This window comes from Capricornis sumatraensis, chromosome 6, assembly GCF_032405125.1.
Source record: "Capricornis sumatraensis isolate serow.1 chromosome 6, serow.2, whole genome shotgun sequence".
NCBI lineage: Eukaryota > Metazoa > Chordata > Mammalia > Artiodactyla > Bovidae > Capricornis > Capricornis sumatraensis.
In genome coordinates this window covers 79,045,976-79,069,382 of record NC_091074.1, presented here as the reverse complement: position 1 = coordinate 79,069,382, position 23,407 = coordinate 79,045,976, and the positions used below count along the sequence as shown (strand labels likewise).

Genomic DNA, 23,407 nt, shown 5'->3' with positions numbered 1-23,407 from the left:
GTAATGACACAGCCAGAGCTGATTTGTTTACAGAAGCCACGTGAATGACCCAGCCGCCAAAGGGTTAACACTCCCAAATTACGGGGCTGGGTTAACAATAAACAGGATGTCCTCCAGAAATTAAATTTAAACCGCTGTGACTCAGGCCGGCCCATCCTCTCAACCAGATCGTTGTCTGGGGTTATTATCGGTGGTTAATTATACCATTGGGTTTAGTGGCAGTGTTGGTCAGTGCGGGCCAGAAGTCAGGCTCCAGGAGAGGGGTGTGTGTAGGGAGGGGGTGAGGGATGCGGTGGGAGCGGGAGGTTTGAATGGAAGGGACCACTGGTCCTGAGCCTGGAAGGAGAGCCTTGACGGGGGGGGTCCAACCCGCACCCCGAGGGCTCTTCCCTGAGCTGATCCCGGCCAGGAAGGCTTCCCTCCCTCCTGCCTGGGTAGGAGAAGCCTGTGCTTCTGTAGCTGTTGGGTTGCATTGTGGCTTCTTGAAGTCTCAGAATTATAGGATCGTAGAATTTTCAGCACCTGAAGGAAGCTTGTAGACTTGTAGACTCCCAGTTTAACCCTCTGGTTTCCCAGAGTAGGAGATTAAGTCCTGGCACAGTCCTGGGGAAGGGCAGCCTGTCCGTGAGAGGGGAGGTGGGGTTAGACTCTTCCACCATGACCTTCCTCCCATCAGGGCAAGCTGTCTTCCATTTCCAGGTGGACAACCTGAGGGGCAGAGCTTCCCAGCAAGTTCGAGCCAACCTTGAGCTGAATTCAGATTCTTCACCAAGCTAGCTTTATTTAGATGTTGTCAGTTCTTGCAGGACATAACCCAGCCTGACTGATCCTTAATGCCCCTGCAATTTGTCCTCTCTCCCCAGCCCCACAAGAAGCTCTCCACAGTTTCAGAATTTCCCTGGTGGTCCAGTGATTAAGACTCCATGCTCTCAATGCAGGAGGCCTGGGTTCAACCCCTGGTCAGGGAACTAGATCCCACATGCTGCAACGAAGACCCAGTGCAACCAAATATATAAATAAATACATATTTTTAAAAATCAGGTTAAAAAAAAATGCCCTCCACAGTGTGTCTCTCTCTAGAAAATAGGGAAGCACCTACTACAGATGAGAGTGGGTTTTTTGTTTTGTTTGTCTTCTATGTATTTATTTATTTGGGGGGAGATGATAGCGGGTTTTGTGGTGGTTTTTTAAAGGCATGTTTTCAAGGATGAGAACTGTCCAGGTGAGCATGTGACGTCTCTGCCCTAGCCACTCCCCAAGATGCAAGCTTTGTAGTGACTGTTGGTAGTACAGTGTCTCGCCTTTCCTGGCTTCACCTTTGCAGTGTATTTAAACAACAGACAGTAGTGCTCAGGGCATCTCCACCTGCGTGTCCGTGGAGGACCACTGCTGCCTGGCTGCTGATGGTCCTCGACCCAAGTCATGTGGTATGAGTACCCTAAGGTGAGGCACCCCTTCCAGGGGAGAAGTGGCCGTACCTCATTGAATCTTTTCAGCCACGTCCTTCCCCATTTCTCCTAACCTCCCTCTTCATCTCTCTCTGTCTCTCTCACAGGATTCCTTTCAAGATTGGGCAGCCCAAGAAACAGATTGTCCCCAAAACAGTGAGTAACCAGTTCTTTGACTCCGAGACGCACGTGGCCTTTGTGTAGAACCGGAGCTTTGACTCAGCGGGTCATGGGATGGAGAAGCAGAGCCGGTCTTATTACTCCCAGTTGCGTCACTCTAGGGTCTCGCGTAGGTGGGGGCTTGCAGGGCCCTCCTGTCCCAGGACACTTTATTCTCTCAGGTCAGCCTGGGCCCCTCCCCCTCCTTAGGGAAGTGGCAAGCGTGGGTCACAAGGTGACAGACACGCTGCTTCTGAGCAGCCTGTCACAGGGGTCTGGCTGTGACAATCTGCACTTTACTAAAAGCATTCATGGAACTCAGCAGGGATGTGCCCCAGACCTATATCTCCGGCCTCCTCAAGCTGCATAACATCCCAGGGAGCCTCCCTGGGATGCCCAGGTCCCCTTCTCTCTGCTGCTACATTCATTCCTAGGCAGGACCCAGAGCCACTCAGAGGAAGGGCACGATTGACTCCTACCCTCCTATGAAAAAGCAGAGACATCATTTTGCTGACAAAGGTCCATATAGTCAAAGCTATGGTTTTTCCAGTAGTCATGTTCGGGTGTGAGACTTGAACCATGAAGAATGCTGAGCACTGAAGAGTTAATGCTTTTGAACTGTGGTGCTGGAGAAGATTCTTGAGTCCCTTGGATGGCAGGGAGATCAAACCAGTAAATCCTAAAGGAAATCAACCCTGAATATTCATTAGAAGGATTGATGCTGAAGCTCCAATACTCTGGCCACCTGATATGAAGAGCCAGATCATTAGAAAAGACCCTGATGCTGGGAAAGACTGAGGGCAGGAGAAGAAAGGGATAGCAGTGGATGAGATGGTTGGATGGCATCATTGACTGAGTGGACATGAGTTTGAGTAAACTCTGGGAGATAGAGAAGGACAGGGAAGCCTGGCTTGCTACAGTCCATGGGGTCTCAAAGAGTCATACGTGACTTAGTGACTCATCGACAACAACCCTCTTGTAAGTTCACAGTTTTTACCCCGTTTTATCATCCCAACCGAAGAGGAGGAGAACCTCGATTCTCAGGAAGTTGGAACTGTGCGCCTTCTCTGGCGGTCCAGTGATTGGGACTCTGCCTCCACTGCAGGGGGCACAGGTTCAGTCCCTGGTCAGGGAACTGAGATCCCACATGCCGTGCCCTTAGAGATTGTCCAGTCCAGCCTCCAGTTTTCCTGATAAGGAGACCAGTGGCCGTAGAGTTGTGGTGACTTTCTAAGGTCTTAAACCTAATTCTGACAGAGCTGGAATTAGGACTCGTGTTCAGGACCCTTGCCATTGCTTTGTACGTTCTCACTTGGACTGTGAAGACCTGAGATTTTGAAATTCTAGTCAGGAATGGCCTCTTCAACCCCTCACCCACAAATCTGAGTAAGACTCATAAGGGTCTAATGTGGGAGACCATAACTGTAAGCCTAGCACTTGTCAGCCTGCTGGAGGCTCTGCACTGCATTCCGAGCCACTGGCAGTTCTTGTCTTAATAACCTTGGCTCAGGACTCAGGACCAGAGAAAGCAATGGCACCCTACTCCAGTACTCTTGCCTGGAGAATCCCATGGACAGAGAAGCCTGGTAGGCTGCAGTCCATGGGGTCGCACAGAGTTGGCCACGACTGAAGCGACTTAGCAGCAGCAGCAAGACTCAGGACTGGGTTTGGCAGCAAGGGAAGTTCTGAGCACATCTGAGCACTGGCTTCATCTTTGGGAAATCCACCATCAGGTCACTTAGGAGGAAATGGGCCTGCATTAAAAGATCCCTCCTGTTTTTCAAGCAAAGGCAGGCCAGGGGCAGACTCAGAGCTTACCTCCCATGCAGAGGCTGAGCAGCTGTGGAGGCTGAGGCGCAGAGAATCTGGGCGTGCTGCAGCTGGCCACAGGAAGTGGGAAGGTGTGGCTTTGAGTCTCCAGAGTTTAATCCAGGGCAGATCTGAAAGGGAAGTGGTTTCGAGAAGGGTCTTTTATTCCCAGCACTCACTACCAAAAAACAAGCAAAGAAACAAAAATGTCTCCTAACATCCCAGCCTTCATCAAAATAGGCTTTGTTCTCCATGAAAAAGTATAGACGAGAATGCAGTTTCTAGCTTCCTTGGCAGACTTCACTGTTGGAAAGTCTCTGGGTCTTCTATTTGGGGGAATGGCCAGGACTCCCCAGAAGAAGGGCAAATGGCAGACTCAGTGCCTGTGGATGGGCCCAAGGCCTCCCTCTTCCCTTCCTAGAGTCCGTCGTGTTTGGGACAGAATTGTAGTCCTCTCACTCCTGGCATCAGCTCCTCCAGACAGACTGGGTAGCACTGAGTGGATTTGTAAGCTTCTCTGTCTGGATTCCCGTCCTGGCCCTGCCACATGCTGCCTGTGAGCCTCAGCAAGTTCCTTACCCTCTCTGAGCCTTCGTTTCAGGGGGTTTCTGTGGTTTTTTTTTTTTTTTTTGGTCAAGCCACCCTGCTGCATATGAGGTCTTAGTTCCCCAACCAGGGATCAAACCCCACCCCCTTCCTGCATTGAAAGTTCGGAGTTTCAACCACTGGACCACCAAGGAAGCTCTTCTGATCCTTCATTTTCTCTTTGGTGAAGTGAGGATGTTACTAGCTCCTATGTCATTGACGTGTGATGTATCTCACAGGAGGAGCAGATGAAGCACTTAACACAGTACCTGGCAGGTAGTGAGCTCTCAGCAAGTACTCACTACATAGTGAGATGATAGCTGATGTGACTGCATAAACCACCAAGGACCCAGCCTGTCCCAAACAGCTGGATTCCCCACTGCAACCAACCAGTCCAGTCACCTGGGCCTTCAGTTTCTCAAGAGGAAATCAGAGCCAACTCATGGCTTGGAATAGAGGCCTTTGCTTCCTCGACTCCCCAGAGGCACTGAATCTGTGGAGCAAGACCCTGCTTCTTTGGAGTCTCCCTCCACCTCACCAGCCCCCTCCTGGCCCCCACACAGGCCCAAGCCGTGCAGTTGTCTCAGCATCTCTGGCAGCTGCCCCCGAACTCGGGTGACGCACTCTGTTTTTCCAGGCCCTCTCAGGGAGGGAACAGATGTGGCTGCCTGGGTTATTGGAAGTCGCGGCACCCTTGTCATGGGAAGAAGTGCTCATGTTATCTTCAGGGAGTTCCAGGAGTTTTCTTGGCTTGAGGCACCCAAGCATCAGACACAAAGAAAACATTGTGCATTTGCCCTCCCCATTCTCCTGTGCCCAGGTTATTAACACAAACCCCAGGATTGTCAAAGCTTTGGCTGGGAGGGTGTGTTCTCTGCAGGGGCTGACCCCTGGGACAGAAATGGAAGGATGGGCACTCGCCCACCTCCTAGTCCTCAGCTTCTGCTTAGTCTTCTCCCGCTGCCCCAGCCCATCAAGCAGCTGGAGTGTCATGGTGCAGGAGAGAAACTGTACCTCCCTCTATAGCCAGGAAGATGGAAGACTTCTTTTTTTTTTTTTTCTTATTTGGCCACACCAGGTCTTTGTTGCAGCATATGAGATCTTAGTTCCCTGACCAGGGATTGAACCCAGACCTCCCGCATCTGGAACGTGGAGTCTTACCCACTGGACCACCAAGGATGTCCCAGACTTTGGCCTTTAAAGCAAGGCTTTCCCTGGGTCTCCCATATGCCCAGAGTCCCAGCCAGGCAGGCGGGCATTCCAGAAGGTCAGAGTAGATGGGAGTCACAGCAGGTTGATCCTTCCCTTGAGAACTGTTTCCACATACAAAGTGAAGGGACCCTTTGTAACAAATCTGAGAGAGGCTGCTTCCTGGAAGGGGAGTTTCTCAGCTGGCCCAGGGTTCCTGTTTCCTCACCTCGGCTTATAGCCCCAGGATGAGCGCCTGGCCCTGCCCATGGGCCTCCCTGTCTTCCCCATGCATGTGAATGGGCAGAAATTCTACCCCATACTCACTTAACAACCACAGAGCTCCTACCATGCGGCAGTCTGGCCCAGGCCCTGGAGATGAGCCATGAGCCACTCGGCGCTTCTGGCCACCCCGAGCCTCCATGAATGCCGAGGCGGTCTCAGTGCTTGATCCTCCCAGCGCTGACCTCACCAGCCAGAGCTGACCCGCCGACGGTCGCACACATGTGTTTACACTTGCATTGTTGACTGGGGTCCAGTTGCCTTTTTGGCAAAGCCATTGGGTGTCCAAAGATGTTCAAATCTTTTGTGTTTGGCTCCTTTCCTCAGCACGGATACACCTTGGAATGAGACTTCAGTGTGTCCCTTGATCCCCTAAGCCATTGTCTGAGAGTCTAGAATCCGGGTGCTATGCCTTTCAGATCTTTCCCCAGGGGACCAGAGACCTCCAGAACAGTGAGCTGTGAAAGTAGCCCCAGGTGGCTACCAGAGACGGGAGGTGAAGCATCCTTGACCTTCTCTTAGGCCGTCAGTGTGTAGAGCAAGAGCCCGAGTTCCCACCCGACGCACCTCTCTGCTTCCAGCGTAAGATCCCCAAGTTTCTCCTGAGCCAGTTGGAAACCTACAGCCCTTCTACATGCAAGGACCAGCAGTGGCACCCAGGGAGATCAGGTTCCCTGACACCCCGCACAGCACCCTGGGGATTGCACAAGAGCGTGCTGCAAGCCAGGCCTTCGCCTCCTTTCCCCTTTCCCCCACTCCCACCCCCCGCCACCTCCCAGGGCCCCCCCTGTCTGCTCTTGACCTTCAGGAGAGCAAACTCCGGCCATGGTGACCTTCATTTCAATTACATCTTTTTGGTCAAAAAATGCCTGTAAGATATGAAGACTCTGCTGGGGCACCAGTGATGAGGTTTTTTGTTTGTTTGGGGAGTTTGTTTGGGTTTTTTTTTGTTTGTGCCAAGTGGCTTATGGGGTCTTAGTTCCCCGACCAGGGATTGAACCTGGGCCCTCTGCATTGGGAGTTCATAGTCTTAGCCACAGGACCACCAGGAAAATCCTGTGAATGTAGTTTTTCTTTCTTTCTTTCTTCTTTTCTTTTTTTTTAAAGACCTGAGCTAGCAGTCTGCATTCTAGCCCTGCTATCCCACAAATTAGGCCTGGGTCCTGAAGTAAATCACTCCCTCTGGCAGCATGCTCCTCACTTATCACGTGAAATCCTTGGCCTGGATAATGTTCTGCCAGTCTGTGACTGTGTTGAATTTACCTCCATCCAGACGTGGAGCATGAGGCCAGTGTGAGGGAACAGCACATGAGTCTTTGATGATAACTACAGGTTTGCGTGCCTTACCTATAACCTGTATGGCCAGTGACAGGATTTAGGGCTCTCCCTAGCAGGAGTCTCTGGGTGACAGCCAGGAAGGCCCTCTCGGAGGTCATGGCCTCAGTTCATCAACTGGGGCTTTCCCCACTTTGGTAGCATAACAGTTAAGGGCACAGACCTGAGAGCTGGGCTGCCTTGTCCGTATTCAAACCCTAGGCCTCCTGCTCAGTAGCAGTGTGACCTTGATCAGCCGACACCCCTCTGTCCCAGGGACCTCAGTGTGTTGAGGGCCCTCAGCACACCTGCCTGCCATGTGACTGATGGAGGAAAAGCCGGCTCGGGGAACGTGCGGGGAGCAATTAGGCCTCCTTGGGCGAGGACGAAGCAGAGGCAAGGCTCAGTCCTCCCGTGGGACTCCACTGGCCACTCTACTGAGACCACTGCCTGGGCCCCGCATGACCGATGGGGAGATTCAGGCTCTAGAAGTGCGGTGACTTTCCTCACTTCACCTGCCGTGTCAGCCAAGGAATTGGGGTCCAGGCACACACCCACTCAGTTTAAATATCGAGGAAACCTGGTAACTCATCCAGAGTTTAGATAGCCTTGCTGAGTCAATAATGATATTTGTGATGGGCATAAGTATCCCAGCGCACAGAGCGGTGATCCTGTGTCTTTCACGATCTACCTGAACCTCTCAGGCTCAGGACTTGTGAGGAAACTGAGTTGGGAGGGGACTGGTTCCCGCCTGCTTTCCGCCAAGCCTGGGTGAGGAGTTTTTGTCACACTCTGAGCCCCTTACCTGCTCCCCCAGCCATGGGGAGAGGAGGGGAGGGGTGTAGGGAGCACAGCCCAGCCTCACTCCCTGCGGGGGCAGACAGAGCTGAGATCCGCTGGTACCTGCCTGGCTGGCCCGTCTGGGAAGGGAGGCCTTCACCCTAAATCAAACAATTAATTTGAGAACACAAGGCTCCTGTGTCGTGAGCGATGCTTGTGTGGACTGGATGGCATTGTTTTCTGCAGAAAGGGTGGCTGGGAGGGCGGCCCAGGAGTTTCGTAGGTGGCAGGTTTTTTCCAACGTGCTGTCAGTCTTCCAGTGATTGAGTTATCACTTCCTTTTCAGGTGGAGAGAGACTTTGAACGAGAGTATGGAAAACTCCAGCAGTGAGTGTCAGCCCCGAGAAGGGTGGGTGGGAAGGGGGTTCTGCTCGGGAAAGGAAAGACTCTCCTGCCCAATCTCACTTCCCACATCACCTCATCCACTGACCATCCATCCTGTCGGCACCCCAGGAGCCAGGGCAGCTCAATCCACTACTGGCCAGAAATTCTGCCGAGTGGTGGCCACCTAATAGTCATTATCTCGTAGCCTTTGGGTGTGTGGCCTCGTGCCAAGCTTGTAGAGGCCCTTCGGTCAGTAGGAACATCCTCGCAGAGCGAGGCTCCTCCTCCTCCTCCTGGCAGGAGCCCTGAGTCCCACATAGGGTGCAGCTCAGATGGGTGGGCGAACAGGGGCAGAGGCAGCCAGGCGATGCCAGGTTCCAGGCCCATACTGCTGCCTTGCAGGCTGGAGGAGCAGACCAAGAGGCTGCAGAAGGACATGAGGAAGAGCACAGACGCCGACCTGGGTAGGTGACCCCTCCCCCGCACTCAGCCTGGATGGGAGAAGGGCAGAGATGGTCGCCCTCCTCACTCAGTCCCTGTAGGGCTGGCTTTGAAGAAGGTGCACTTAGCAGTCGCCCCACAGATGTCCCTGAGAAGTGGCACAAGGCCCTGTTTCACTTAGCAGGCTACCGCTCTCTGCTTTCCCTGGAACAGCAGCCACCACCAGCGACAGGTGGAGGCCAGCTTCTGGGGTCTGTGCCCCAGAGCCTCCTGCCAGAGCTCATCCAAGGGAAGGGAGGTTCTGGCCGTGACCTCCCCCACTCTCCTGACTCCCGATGTCTCCACACTGTGTATAGCAAGCCACAGGTCTGAGTTTGAGTCCATCTATTATCTGTTTTGTAGGGGTTAGTTCCGAGTCACCTGGAGCCCATCTTTCTTTGTTGGCTCCTACTGTCTTCCCAGCAGGAGATGCTGCGGCCTGGGCTTCCTTTCCCTCCTGCTTCCCCATACTCCTCAGAATGTGAATGGAAGGAATAGAACATCAGGAATCTGTGAGGTGGATTCTGACTGTAGAGAGCACAGGTTTTTAACAAATAAACCAGGATAAACGGCCAGCCTCTGGGGCCTCAGGTTCCTGACCTCTTCCATCCCAAGTCAGAAGCGGAGTCTGGGCAGAGAAAGCCCTCCTGACACAGTGGTGCCCTCACCCATCACAAAGCCTGCGTCCCCCAGTCCAGGCAGCCTCACACCCTGGCAGCTGGTGCGTCAGAGGCAGTGAGTGCCCGCTGTGGTGCGGATGGCCCGGCCCACCCCCAGGCTCTGAGTCATCAGGTCTGGGCAAGGCCTGAAAATCTGTGTTTCTAGCCAATTCCCAGGCAGCACTGATGCTGCTGGTCCAGGGACCCCACTTTGAAAACTACTCCAGACAATCGGGGGGAATCAGATAATGCCTTTCCTGGTCTTGGAGACCCCTGAGCTGGTGCCTAGACAGGATCTCATGTCCGAAGCTGTGGGTCCTAAACAAGATCAAGGAGGCGTGACCAGTCCCCGCTGGGTCCTCATCAACCCTGGCACTCCCGGGTTGCGTTAAGGCCCTAGAGACTCACGTGGGGTCCGAGACCTCAAGCTGACCAAGGTACAAAGCCCACCAGGCCTCTTGGTTTGTATTGGTCTGGCCATGCCCTCTGACCCTGCAGAGCTAGGGTGGGGGCTGTGAGCTGCTCCAGTGGAGCGTGGGGGCCCCTCTGTTCATGCAGGCCAGTCATATCTCAGAGTGGAGTTCAACCCAGTTGCCACCCTGCAGATACTTGCTTTTCATTCACTTCAGGTGGTTCTAGCAAAGAGACATCACATGAAGATGTGGCACCTGTAGGAAAGGGAAAGGAAAATTGAGAAGAAAGTCTTCCCACCTGACCTTTGCCTTTTGGGGGTTTTCTCCTCAACTATTAAAAAAAAAAGCAGAAAAAATTTTTCAAAAACATTTTTAGATTTGTCCAGGTTTTTTCATCTTTTAGTGATGTTGTCTGCAGCCATTTCATGATCCAGTCAAGGTGCATATGAGTTTGTGCCTAAACCTACAAAGTTGCTTTACTTTTTTTTTTAAGAGGGTTTTTCCCTCCATTGGGTCAACATCTCTGGGAGGTTTACATTTCCAGTCATCTCTCATATTTCGCCCTTCGGCTGAGGGGATCTGTGGCACACTGTCAGAGTCAAGAGAAATCAAGGTGCTTATTACAATAGCGTGCTTTGGTTTAATTGGCAGCATTTTTTTTTCCTTAATGGCTTACACAGTAATGGCATGTCTTACAATTGACAGCATCTTTAATGTTATGACATAAAATAGTAAGAAATAGTTCAAAGATTTGTTTTCCCCTGAGCCCCTGAAACTGGTACAGGCACTACAGGGCAAACAAGGCCGTTCTCCAGCCTTTCCGGCCCTTCTGGGATTTTGTTTGCCAGTAATAGAGGCCTGAAAAAGTCTATAGGGCCAAGAACTCCAATACTGCCGACAGGTTGCCTCGCCACACCAAATCCTGCCAAGTTATATCAATAAAGTTTTATTGGAACATAGCCACACCCATTCTTTGGGTATCACCTGTGGCAGAGTTGAGTTGTTGGAAGTCTAAAATCTTGTCTGTAGCCCTGTACAGTAAGTTTGCTTCCCTGATGTATATACTGTGTTACTCTTTCCATGAGGGAGCCCCAAACAAGCCTCACATCCAGACTGCTTTGAGATTTTTTTGAACACATATTCCTGGATTCCAGGCTTACTGAAATGAATCTTTAGAGCTAGAAATATGTATTCCTTACAGCTTCCCATCCAAATGATTGTTAGAATCTAGAGTTTGGAAAATAGGTCGTTGCAGCAGGTAAATCTGCTCAGAAGAATTCCCGCAAGCAGCATTCGATGAACGTTAGCAGCGTCAGGCTCACATGTTATGTACCATGAGGCCAGTTGCCTGGTGCCTCTGGGGTAACTGTGGTTTTGACGGCCTGTGGCCGTGGGTAGAGGTCATCCAGGTGCAAGACTCTGGCCCCAGGAAGGACAGGGAGCCTGCAGACAAGACCTTGAAGCCTGTCCTGTCGTCAGTTCACTGAACTTTGTTCTCTTAAAAAGCCATGTCTAAATCCGCTGTGAAGATATCCTTGGACTTGCTCTCCAACCCCCTCTGCGAGCAAGACCAGGACTTTCTGAACATGGTGACCGCCCTGGACACGGCCATGAAGCGGATGGATGCCTTCAACCAGGAAAAGGTGACTGGGGTCTCTGCCCACCCCCCACATTCCACGGCCTGAGGAATCTTAGTTCCCCAACCAGGAATCGAACCTGTTCCCCCTTCAGTGGAAGTGCAGTCTTTAAGCACTGGACCACTGGGGAATTTCCAGGGTGGCTGAGGTGTTGGTCTTCCCCCTTCTCAAGGCTTCTCTCTGGGAGAAGTGCTACATGGAGTCTTTGCGGAGGCTCAGTCTTCTTTCTGGGCGCCTCAGTGTCCCGGCCCTGTGAGCTCTCTCCTGGCCACTGTGCCCCTGCAGTGGGTGCTTGCCACGGCTCCCGTGAGCTCACGTCACTCACCGTGAGGCCACAAAGGAGATTCAGGCCAGCTCCGCCCACCTGCACCCGTATCCCCTCAGCCTCGCTGTGGCTAGCCACCCAGCCTCCTCACCAGACACGGCCACATTTGGTCTTCCAGACCCTGGTCCACAGGATGAGAACTGCCATGGGACAGGACCAGTGCCTCTGGTCGCCCTCCAGGCTGCCTGCTCGTCGTCTCTGCCTCGCTCCTTCAGCAGTTAGGGGTGCCCCTCCCTGCCGGGAGCTCTCAGGGTACCCCTGTCAGGCCCGTTTCCTTTCTCTTCTCCCCTTTGGGGAAGACTGGCCTCCCCCAAGTCTTGACACCATCTGGTTTTTCTTTCAACAGGTGAACCAGATACAGAAGACTGTGATTGAACCCTTAAAAAAGTGAGTAAAAGTCGTGGGGTCCATAGCCCTCAGGGCATGTACTGAAAAGGTAGTTGAGCCAGCCACTTGGGAACTGAATATCATTTCTGTTAACCTGTCCCCAGAGTCACTGGGCAGACAGGAAGTTCCAGGGGACACCAGTGGCCTGCCTTGGGGTTGACACTCGGGGTGGCTCCAGAGCACCCCACCTGGCCGGGAGTGCTCAGTGACGGCAGGGCCCACCTGACCCTCCGCAGCAGCCGGCTGGCGCCCCCACGGTCTTTCCACGTTGTTGTCCCTTTGTTCCTGATGGACCAGAGCTTGTGGGGTTAAGCTAGCAGAGATCTTGGCCAGCCCTCAGCGGAGATGAGCGAGGCCTTTCATCTCACCCGGGCTGGGAGAGCAGCTGCCTACAGCACCCGGCTTTTAAAATGTGGGGGTGGCCACACACAGGGAGGGGCAGAGCCGCCTGGGAAGGTCCCCCAACTCGTGACCTGTCAGGGTCAGAAATTCTTCTGTGAGGCTGAACTTCAGTCTGGCAGGCTCTGGTCAGCGATCAGACGGGCCTATTCCCTGGGTCCCCTGAGGTGGGGGGAGTGGGACGGCGGTGGGGAGGACAGGCAGGAACATCGCCTTGAAGCTCCCGAATCACTTCATCTTCCTCCCTGGCCTCTCCCAGCCCAGCTCTGACCTAGAAAGGCTCCCGCGCCAGCCCAGCAGCTGCTCTTTATTACCTCTTCCGTGGTGGTCCCTGGCAGTTGCCTCACCAGGGCTGGGTAATGAGGCTGCGCTAATTACCATTAGGCCTGGATCAGGGCCCGGAGGGAGATGAAGAGCGCAGGTTTTTGATCCTCCAGCCCCTGGCGTTGGGGTTGTTGAGCTCTTGTTCCCTGTTCGGGTCCAAGGGGTGGGATTAGGGAGAGCTCCTTCTAAGCCGGGCCGTCTAGAGGCTCAGCCACGGAGGGAGAAGGACCTTGGCCTGTAGGGATTTCTCCCCACTCCTGCCCTGGGCCCCTGCCCCCAGCCCCTGCCCGCGGCTAGGTGGCAGGGTCACCCAAGGAGCTGGGTGCTGGAGGGAAGCAGTTCAGGAGGGAGGTATCAGAGCTCCACTGCTGATGGCTCTCTGAGTCAGTCTCCAGGTGTGAGGGTTCAGAGCTGGGTGGGAAGGACCTCGGGCCGAGCAGACCCTGCCCACTGCGGTCCCGGGGGCTGTCACAGAGACTGCTATGGACACCCAGGCTGGCAGGGTGAGGCAGGGGACACCAGCCTGGAGAACTGGGGGACTGACTCCCGCCTCAATTTCACCACCACCGAGGCGGCCTTGAAATTTGATGCCTGGCTTCTAGAGCCAACTGGAGAGAGATCCCGGCTGCTTCCCACCACTCCAGCAGCCCACCACCTGCCAGGAAGGTGGGTGAGTGGCCAGCCGAGGGGGCGGCCACTATCTCCGCAGCAGATCCGCTGACCTCTGCCTGAGCCCCCTGGCCTGCCCGCCTGCCTGCCTGGCTTCTATGCATCCCGTGGCCGACATGCGATCCCCTCCAACCACGTAAACCCGGCACTGCCTGTTGCCGCCTCTTGTCAGGCGAGAAGCTCCCAGGGACCCCAGCACCGGAAACAGGAAACTGCAGCTTTCCTGTCCTCTGATGAGGAACATTGCCACATGGCCTCCCCACCGCCCCCAGCCTCCCCTGGGGGGCTCGGCCTCTAATCCCAGCCTCTGGGCCGCGTTCACATGGTCGGATGGGGACGCTTTCAATTTCCCTTTCCTGGTGGGCGGAAGATCCCGGCTGTGTGGGCACAGGTTGAGGAATGGCAGGCATTCCCCACCAGGGCCGGCTGCCCCCAGCCCACCTCCCAGCCGGCCTCCCTTCCCTCCGCCTCCCGCTGCCTCTTCTCCCAGTGCGCACCCCGGGAGGCATTTGCTGTTCCCCACTCGGGATGGGCGAGAAACGGACAGAGCTTCAGCGAGCGCCCGGGGTAGGCCCAGCCCCGCTCTCGCTTCTCCGTGGGTAGATGCGATTCAGTCTCTAGGAGCTTGGGATGTAGTGAGGAAGCCCTGTGGCATTCCCAAAAAATGGTACAGTGACAACTGCCAAGGCGGGGCAGTGCAGTGGAGCAGGAAGAGCCGTGGACAGGCCAGGCTTGTCTCCTGTCTGTGGAAGGGGAGCAGGGCTAAACTCTCGACATGACCAAGCCCATCATCACCTTCCTGAGTGGGTGAAGGAGCCGTCATGGGCTGGAGTCACTGTGCATGGAGGGCAGAGACACTCCTGGGGTCCTGGACCAGGGACCCCGTGTCCCCCTCACCAGTAATTTTCAGGGGACTCCCGGCACTGAGCAGAGATGTTCTGAGCCCTCAGCCTTGCTTCTTCATGGCCACCCAGTCACAGTGCAAACTCGGTCCCCAGGGAAAGCTGAGCTGCCTGTCCTTGTCAGGTCAATTCCGAAGGTGCCCTGTAGGGTCCCAGGGCCATGTCTGGGAGAGGCTCAGGCCCTGGGGACTAGCCTGTGCTTGTCCTAACCTCCCTCCCATGTCCCTGCCCCGACGTGAAGGTAGAGGTGGCATTTATACACCCTAGACGAGGAGCGGGGTCGGCACTGTGGTATTTATACTCTCGAGTACGTGGAGCTGACAGAGTTCTTTCTGTAACTTCTGAGGAGAAAATGAGGCGGGGCTTCAGTGAGACAGTGACAGGAGCCAGGGATTACAGGGTCCTGATCACCCCCACCCTTTGTCAGCTACTTCGGATTACACTGCCTGACCTCCCCTGCCCCACCTCAGTTTCCCTGCTTGCATATGGGAAGGGCATAACCCCAGCCCCTAGGGGGTCCTGAAGTCCAGGGCCCAAAGCCACCCAGGTAGTAAGTGGTTCATGATCCTCGGTGGCAAACGGAGTGAGCGGAGCAGCCCTCCTCGGTCTCTGGTTTGACTGTGGGGTGCTCTGGTGGGAGACAGGAGTTAGTGTAGTTGAAGAGACCATTTTCCTGGAGGGTCTCACAGAGCTGCTGCTGCTCCCCACAAGAGGACAAGTGGTCTCGCTTCCACGAGGCTGAAGCTAGCCTCCTGTGAGCACACTCATCCCCTGAAGTTGCCTGGAAATCTGCCCTGGATCCATTCCTCCCTGCCTCAGCTCAGGACCTGCCCAACCTAGGGTTGGATTCCTACTTCCTGTGTTCAGTTCAGCTCAGTCACTCAGTTGCATCCAACTCTTTGCAGCCCCATGGACTGCAGCACTCCAGCCTTCCCTGTCTATCACCAACTCCCAGAGCTTGCTCAAACTCAAGTCCACTGAGTCAGTGATGCCATCCAACCATCTCATCCTCTGTCATCCCCTTCTCCTCCCACCTTCAGTCTTTCTCAGCATCTGGGTCTTTTCCAGTGAGTCAGTTATTTGTATCAGGTGGCCAAAGTATTAGAGTTTCAGCTTCAGCATCAGTCCTTCCAATGAATATTCAGGACTGATTTCCTTTAGGATTGACTGGTTTGATCTCCTTGCAATCCAAGGGACTCTCAAGAGTCTTCTTCAGCATCACAGTTCAGAAGGATCATTTCTTCGACACTCCGCTTTCTTTATAGTCCAACTCTCACATCCATACATGACCACTGGAAAAACCATAACTTTGACTAGATGAACCTTTGTTAGCAAAGTAATATCTCTGCTTTTTAATATGCTGTCTAGGTTTGTCATAGCTTTTCTTCCAGGGAGCAAGAGTTCTTTTAATTTCATGGCTGCAATCCCCATCTGCAATGATTTTGGAGCTCAAGAAAATGAAGTCTATGATTGTTTCCATTGTTTCTCCATCTGTTTGCATTGAGGTGATGGTACCGAATGCCATCTTCTTCGTTTTTTGAATGTTGAGTTTTAAGCCAGCTTTTTTACTCTCCTCTTTCAGTTTCATCAAGCGGCTCTTCAGTTCCTCTTTGCTTTCTGCCATAAGGGTGGTGTCATCTGCACATCTGAGGTTGTTGATATTTCTCCCAGCAGTCTTGATTCCAGCTTGTGCTTCATCCAGTCCAGCGATTCTCGTGATGTACTCTGCATATAAGTTAAAAAAGCAGGTGACAATATATAGCCTTGACATACTCCTTTCCCAATTTTGAACCAGTCCATTGTTCCATGTCCGGTTCTAACTGTTGCTTCTTGGCCTGCATACAGATTTCTCAGGGGCAGGTCAGGTGGTCTGATATTCCCATCTCTTGAAGAATTCTCCACAGTTTGTAGTGATCCACATAGTCAAAGGCTTTGGCATAGTCAATAAAGCAGAAGTAGATGTTTTTCTGGAACTCTCTTGCTTTTTCGATGGTCCTGCAGATGTTGGCAATTTGATCTCTGGTTCCTCTGCCTTTTCTAAACTCAGCTTGAACATCTGTAAGTTCTCAGTTCATGTACTGTTGAAGCCTGGCTTGGAGAATTACGAGCATTACTTTGCCGGCATGTGAGATGAGTGCAATTGTGCGGTAGTTGGAGCATTCTTTGGCATTGCCTTTCTTTGGGATTGGAATGAAAACTGACCTTTTCCAGTCCTGTGGCCACTGCTGAGTTTTCCAAATTTGCTGGCATATGGAATGCAGCACTTTCACAGGATCTTCTTTTAGGATTTGAAATAGCTCAGCTGGAATTCCATCACCTCCACTAGCTTTGTTTTGACTTTGCATTCCAGGATGTCTGGCTCTAGGTGAATGATAGTAACATGATTATCTGAGTCATGAAGATCTTTTTTGTACAGTTCTTCTATGTATTCTTGCCACCTCTTCTTAATATCTTCTTGTTTCTGTTAGGTCCATACCCATCTTTGCATGAAATGTTCCCTTGGTATCTCTAATTTTCTTGACGAGATCTCTAGATTTCCCATTCTATTGTTTTCTTCTGTTTCTTTGCATTGATCACTGAGGAAGGCTTTCTTATCTCTTCTTACTATTCTTGGGAGCTCTGCATTCAGATGGATATTTCTTTCCTTTTCTCCTTTGCCTTTAGCTTCTCCTCTTTTCTCAGGGCTCTTCAGACAACCATTTTGCCTTTTTGCATTTCTTTTTCTTGGGGATGGTCTTGATCACTGCCTCCTGTACAGTGTCATGAACCTCTGTCCATAGTTCTTTGGAGCTCTATCAGATCTAATCCCTTGAATCTATTTGTCACTTCCACTGTATAATCATAACGGATTTAATTTAGGTCATACCTGAATTGTCTAGTGGTTTTCCCTTCTTTCTTCAATTTAAGTCTGAATTTTGCAATAAGGAATTCATGATGTGAGCCACAGTTAGCTCCCAGTCTTGGTTTTGCTGACTGTATAAAGCTTCTCCATCTTCAGCTGCAAAGAATATAATCAATCTGATTTTGGTATTGACCATCTGGTGATGTCCATGTGTAGAGTCGTTTCTTGTGTTGTTGGAAGAGGGTGTTTGCTCTGGCCATTGTGTTCTCTGGGCAAAACTCTGTTAGCCTTTGCCCTACTTCACTCTGTACTCCAAGGCCAAACTTGCCTGTTACTCCAGGTATCTCTTGACTTCCTACTTTTGCATTCCAGTCCCCTATGATGTAAACGACATCTCTTTTTAGTGTTAGTTCTAGAAGGTCTTGTAGGTCATCATAGAACCATTCAACTTCAGCTTCTTCAGCATTAGTGATTGGGGCATAGACTTGGATTACTGTGATATTTAATGGTTAGCCTTGGAAACGAACAGAGATCATTCTGTCGTGTTTGAGACTGCACCCAAGTACTGCATTCCGGACTCTTGCTTGAATATGAGAGCTACTGCATTTCTTCTAAGGGCTTCTTGCCCACAGTAGTAGATGTCATGGTCATCTGAATTAAATTCACCCATTCCAGTCCAGTTTTAATTCACTGATTCCTAAAATGTCGATGCTCATTCTTGCTATCTCCTCTTCCACACACTTCCTGTGTAGGCTAGCCCAGTTCCCGTGCTGAATCATTCTTCCAAAGTGTATCTGACCTTGGCCTTACAACCTGGTTGACCACCAGGGAAAGAGAGGTTATGAGCTGTGTGTGGTTCAGGTGCTGCCGGGGCCAGAGTAGTGAGAGCTGCTTGACCGACCGTGGGATGGTGGCCCGTCCAGAGCTGTACATCTACCCCCACACGCTGCTTCCTTGTCATGGCACCCTCCTTCCTAAGGACAGGAGCTGAGGTGACAGCACCTTGACAAAGACGAGGAAACTGTCTGCCACTCTCTGCCTGCCTGGTCCTTGTCCTATCTCTGTGCCTGCCCCCACCCACCACCTCGCGGGCAGCCAAAGAGATGGAGCAGAGGCCGGGACACTGGGGATGCCAGGCAGGGGTGTTGCTAATGAGAGAGTCAGGGCAGCTGCTGGTGTTCCATGTCCAGTTTGGGTGGAAGGACAGGGGCTCCCCTAGCACCTGAGACCCCCATGTAGCACTGCCTGAGGCCAAAGAGGTGAAATGAGTCCCATCTTCTCTGGTGGGTCTCAGCCACCTAGGTGTCCAGCCCTACCTGGGGGACCATGTGTCGTGGAGGTGGCCATCTGCTCCAGTTTGCCCAGCACCGAGTAGGCCTGAGTCTTCTGCCCAGCAGAGCAGTCCTTCGGGTATTGGTTTGATTACAGTGTACAGGGGCCCGTGACTAAGGATTCTGAGATGGGTGGCTGCTCTGGCCCACATTCGCATCTCCAGCTACACAGTGAGCCCATTACAGACACACAGGCAGTTAGAAGGATCCTCTTCAGTGGCCTGTTTGTTTCATCCGAGTTTACTGCCTGGGTCCATAGCTTTGTTTGGGACATTATGCTCCAGTCAGGCTTCTGTCCTCTGTTCTCTGGCAGAAGTGGTCGCTACTCTTAGGTCACTGCACTCTTGATTTGTTGAGTCTTTTTCCTGCCCCAACTTCTATTTTCTGAGCCTCCCTCTTCATGCTTGTCAGCCATAGAATAACCGCTGGGCCATCATCTTCTCAGCTGGAGGTGGCATCTCCACCAGCTACTCAGGCTTAGTGTTCAAACCACCCTTTTTCTGTCCAGTTCCAGAAAACCCACTCATGGCTTTGCCCGGCCTCCTCCCACGCTCATTAGTCGAGGAGAACGCAGCATGGACGTGGTCCTGCCCTGGGTTCGTCTCAAGACTAGGTTGCCCTTCCCAGTCAAAGAGGACCTTCATCACAAAGACTGTGCCTACGGCGGCCAGCCATGCCTCTGCTGCTGCTCTTTCTGACCAGCTGCTAGAGCATTTCCCTGTGGTTGCTTTAGTCCTGGTGGGGCAGAGCTCCTTGAGTCATTTTTCTCAAACATTTGGTCTGACAGTTTGGCCATTTCAACAGCAGAACATGCGGATTCTTGCGTTTCTGGTGGAACTGGTAGAAAAGGGCAGGAGTAGGTTGTTGTTGTTTTATTGGAATATAGTTGATTTACAAGGTTATGTTAGTTTCAGGTGTACATCATCAGAGTGATTCTGTTTTTTGTTTTTATTTTTTGGCTATGCCGTGTGGCTTGTGGGATTTTAGTTTCCCAATCAGGGGTTGAACCTGTGTTCTTGACAGTGAGAGTGCAGACAGAGTGCTAACCACTGGACCACCAGGGAATTCTCCATTCAGTTATATATGTATGTGTGTGTGTGTATGTGTGTTTTATAAACATTCTTTTTCAGATTGTTTTCCTCAGATTGTTTTCCATTATAGGTTATTACAAGATATTGAATATAGTTCCCTATGCTATGCACTAAGGGCTTCCCAGGTGGCTCAGTGGTAAAGAATCCACCTGCCAATTCAGGAGATGCAGGTTTGATCCCTGGGTCCAGATAATCCCTGGAGAAGGAAGTGGCAACCCACTCCATTATTCTTGCCTGGAGAATACCATGGACAAAGGAACCTGGCAGGCTACAGTCAGTCCATGGGGTTGCAAAGAGTGCAACACAACTTAGTGACCAAACAACAACTACTTTGCAGTAAATCCTTGGTCATCTATTTTATATATAGCAGTGTGTATCTGGCTAATCCCAAACTCCTAATTTACCCCTCCCCTTCATCAATGGACATGAGTTTGATCAAAATTTGGGAGATAGTGAAGGACAGGGAAACCTGATAAACTGCACTCCACGGGGTCGCAGAGTCAGACACGACTTAGTGACTGACAGCTCTTGCCGTTTGGTAGCTATCAGTTTGTTTTCTACGTCTACGAATCTGTTTCTGTTTTGTTCATGCGTGTCGTGTTTTAGAGTCTATGTATGAACAATACAATACGATACTTGTCTTTCTCCGTCTGATTTAGCATCGTCATCTCTAGGTCCATCAGTTTTGCTGCAGCTGGCATCACTTCATTCTTCTTTAATGGCTGAGTGATGTGGGCGCAGGCATGGTTGCACCTCATGGCAGTGTGAGGCGGTGGGGAGGTGCCAGATGGAGAGCTGGGACCCTGGAGTGAACCTCTGCTGGGCCCGCACTACCTAACTGTGACCTTAGACAATTCATGTCATCTCTCTGGTCTCAGCTCTTGCACTTTTTTAAAGGAAGATGTTGGACAGAAGCTTGATCTCCAGGCTTTTCTGACACCAGCCCTCAGCGTGGCTGCCCTTGGCCCAGCTCCTGGAGCACCCTTGGATCCAGGCCCAATCGTGAAGGGTGTGTCTCCATTTGCTCAAATGGCTTCCTGAGCCCTGTCTACCCCTGTCCCTACATGATTGTCTAGGGAGCTCTCCTGGTTCTGCTAGCTCGTCTGTCTTTTGTTTCTTCTCAGAGGCATGATGCTAATTAATAGAAGCTGAATCATTTTGTACCAAGTCAAAAAAAAAAAAAAAAAACTCCAAGGAGTCTTCAGCTCCTCCATACTCTGAAATGTGTGGAGTCATACAAGGTGGGGGCTAAAAGGCAGTGGCCACATCCTTGGCATCTTGCATTCACGACCCCCTGAGTCTCCTTAGGGGCCATGGAGAGGCCCTTCACCCTGTCTTTCTTCCCCCGACCTTACCCCACGGTGATATTCTCAGCATGTACCGCACTGAAGCCAGGGCCACATCTGTCTCATCCATAGTAAGATCCCCAAGATCTAGAATGAAGCCTGGTCCTTGATAGACACTCAGTATGTGTTTCTGAATGAGCGATGAACTGCCAGCCTGCAGCTCTAAGAAGGGGCCTGTCTTCCCAGGTTCGGCAGTGTGTTCCCAAGTCTCAATATGGCAGTGAAACGGCGGGAGCAGGCCTTGCAGGACTACAGAAGGCTCCAAGCCAAGGTGGAGAAGTATGAGGAGAAGGAGAAGACGGGACCGGTGCTGGCCAAACTCCACCAGGTACCAGGAGGAAGTGCTGGGGGTGGACCGAAAGCCGTGTGGTCCCACACGGCAAGTTCCTCCTTCACCAAGGGGCCGAGACACCAGATGTCCTGACACTTCCACCCTCCGCCCCCACCGCCCCCACACACATATCTTGCCCCAGTCAGGGTTCTGGGTGAGCCGTGACACCCAGCGTGTTGCTCCCCAGGCCCGAGAAGAGCTTAGGCCAGTGCGGGATGACTTTGAGGCCAAGAACAAGCAGCTCCTGGATGAGATGCCGCGCTTCTACAGCAGCCGACTGGACTACTTCCAGCCCAGCTTTGAGTCCCTGATCAGAGCACAGGTGAGGCGGCTGCCACCCCTCCTGCCCTGGAGGATGGCCCAGCACTGCTTCCCTTGGTGGGGAGGCGGCCGTGGGCTTCGGACCAGCCCAGCCCCACCACACACACTTGAAGTGGGCTTAGCCACTTTCTCCCACCACCCCCGCCCTCCCCATCAACTCCCCAGCACTGCCTGAGGGGAGGAATCCAGGCACCTCTGGTTGTTGGCTAGAATTCCTGTTCGGTTGCTCTGTTGCTCTGTGGTTAATCCCAGCCTTGGGACAAGGTCCACCTTATCCATGAGTCCTTCCCTCAAGTTCTCCCCACTCCCGCTCAACCACAAGGGCAGGAAGAAACCAGGCCGCACCTACGGTGCCTCACCCTGATGGGCAGGTACCTTGCCTGGTGGGCTCAGGTCAAGAACAGAGGCCTTTTCCTACAGACCCTGCACCCCTGCCCTTCCCTGATTAGCCCTTTCGGTGGAAGACCAGGGAGTGTCTTGACCTTTAGCAGCCCTGGGCAGGATCCCTAAACCCTGGAGAGAACCATGCTCAGCACTCCCTCTGGGGCACCACTTTCAGTGGAAAGGAAGGCTCACTGGGCTGGGCTGGGGTGGAGGTGCACTGAGGTGGCCCTAGGAACCATGCCTCCTGCCACTCAAGGGTGTAAAGACAGAGTTGCTCCTGCCCTCCTCTGCCCCACATTCTTCAAGCAGTTAGCGGGAAAAGGTTGAGGTGCCAAAACCAAAAGGTTTTCTATATGTGGGACACCCCACCGCCTCCTCCCACTCCCCCCATAAGGTGACAGCAGGTAGTCAGCATTCTGCCGATTTCCCACCAGGTAACAAAGCTAAAGGCTCAGCATGTCCCCCTCCGCCTCCAACCTCAGCTCCTCAGCTCCTGGCCTGGGTGTCTGGCGCCCTCTAGTGGACACACTCGTTCTTGCAGCGTCCACAGTTGCAGACTGAGGAAAAGCCAGGTTTCTCTCTCCCAGCCTATCTTGGGAGAACCCCAGAACCCATGGGAATCATGGGATCCGGAGCCCTGAGCAGGATTAACATTAGTGACCAGAGCCCCGGGGGTGCAGGGAAAGTGAAGCAGAGAGCTGAGTGCGTGGGGGTGGCCCTGCCCTTGGAGGTGCATGCAGGCTTGCTTCCAGGGGCTTCTCCTTGGGCCAAAGGGCAATGGTTTGAGGAGGCCCTAGCCTTCCCTCTCCTGTGCCATGCTCCCAGGCCCCCAGCATGGCCCCTCCACCCTGCATTGTGTGCAGGAGGAAAACCAAGTGCCCAGGCAGGGAGCTCTGGGTGCTCTGTAACTAGGCAGCAGGGTGGTGAGGGGTTGTTTACTGCCTCGTCAGCGCCAGCCTCCCCCTCCCGCGGCTGCTGCTGTCATTAGTCACAGAAGTGAGCATTCCGAGTGACTCAGCCTGCGCAGTGCGGCTCGGGGCAGGGAGCTGGGGGAGGGAGCCATCCATCCTCACCACCCCAGCCCAGGCCCCAGCCCCTTGGGTGACACAGGATTTGGAGACCTTGATTCAACTACCCCTCAGCCAGTGGAGACCCAGCTCTGGGAGTGTGGAAGGCGACGTGACCTGGCCTTGCCCCTAGTAGCACTGCAAGCCTCAGGAAAAGGAGAGTTCCTCCTCCCCAGAGACAGCTTGGAGCTGGAGCTGGTAAAATTTCAGGGTGCTCAAGCAGTATCGAACATTTTCTTGAAAGCCCATGCTTTCATTTTGTTGTGAGGTGGAGGCTGAGGCAGAAGGGGCCCCTGGCTAATGGTCCTCACTCCTCAGCCTGCTGCCCCCACATCCTTCCTGCAGGCCACCTTCCTACTCTGGTGTCTGTGCAGGAGACACAGAACAATCCTGGTCTCTGGCTTGGCTTTCCTGGGTCTGCAGCTGAGGTGGTGGTCAGGGCTGGGAAGGTGTGTCCCCTCTCACCTTGACCTCTAAGACTGTCCCAGGGCTCTGGGAGCTGCCTTGACCTCTCCCCCATGGCCAAGAGCTTCTCCTGGCTTCCATAAAG

General features: G+C 52.9%; 1 protein-coding gene across 1 annotated transcript in view; it reads left to right on the top strand.

The window, feature by feature from the left end:
• The window catches only part of BIN3 (bridging integrator 3), a 50,686-nt gene that overhangs the window by 26,207 nt on the left and 1,072 nt on the right, over positions 1-23,407 (top strand). Inside the window, exons 2-8 of the mRNA XM_068974304.1 lie at positions 1,556-1,604; positions 7,912-7,952; positions 8,352-8,413; positions 11,008-11,144; positions 11,810-11,850; positions 20,941-21,082; positions 21,273-21,407. Coding sequence (XP_068830405.1) covers positions 1,556-1,604; positions 7,912-7,952; positions 8,352-8,413; positions 11,008-11,144; positions 11,810-11,850; positions 20,941-21,082; positions 21,273-21,407 — 607 coding nt within the window. The remainder of the gene's footprint in view (positions 1-1,555; positions 1,605-7,911; positions 7,953-8,351; positions 8,414-11,007; positions 11,145-11,809; positions 11,851-20,940; positions 21,083-21,272; positions 21,408-23,407) is intronic.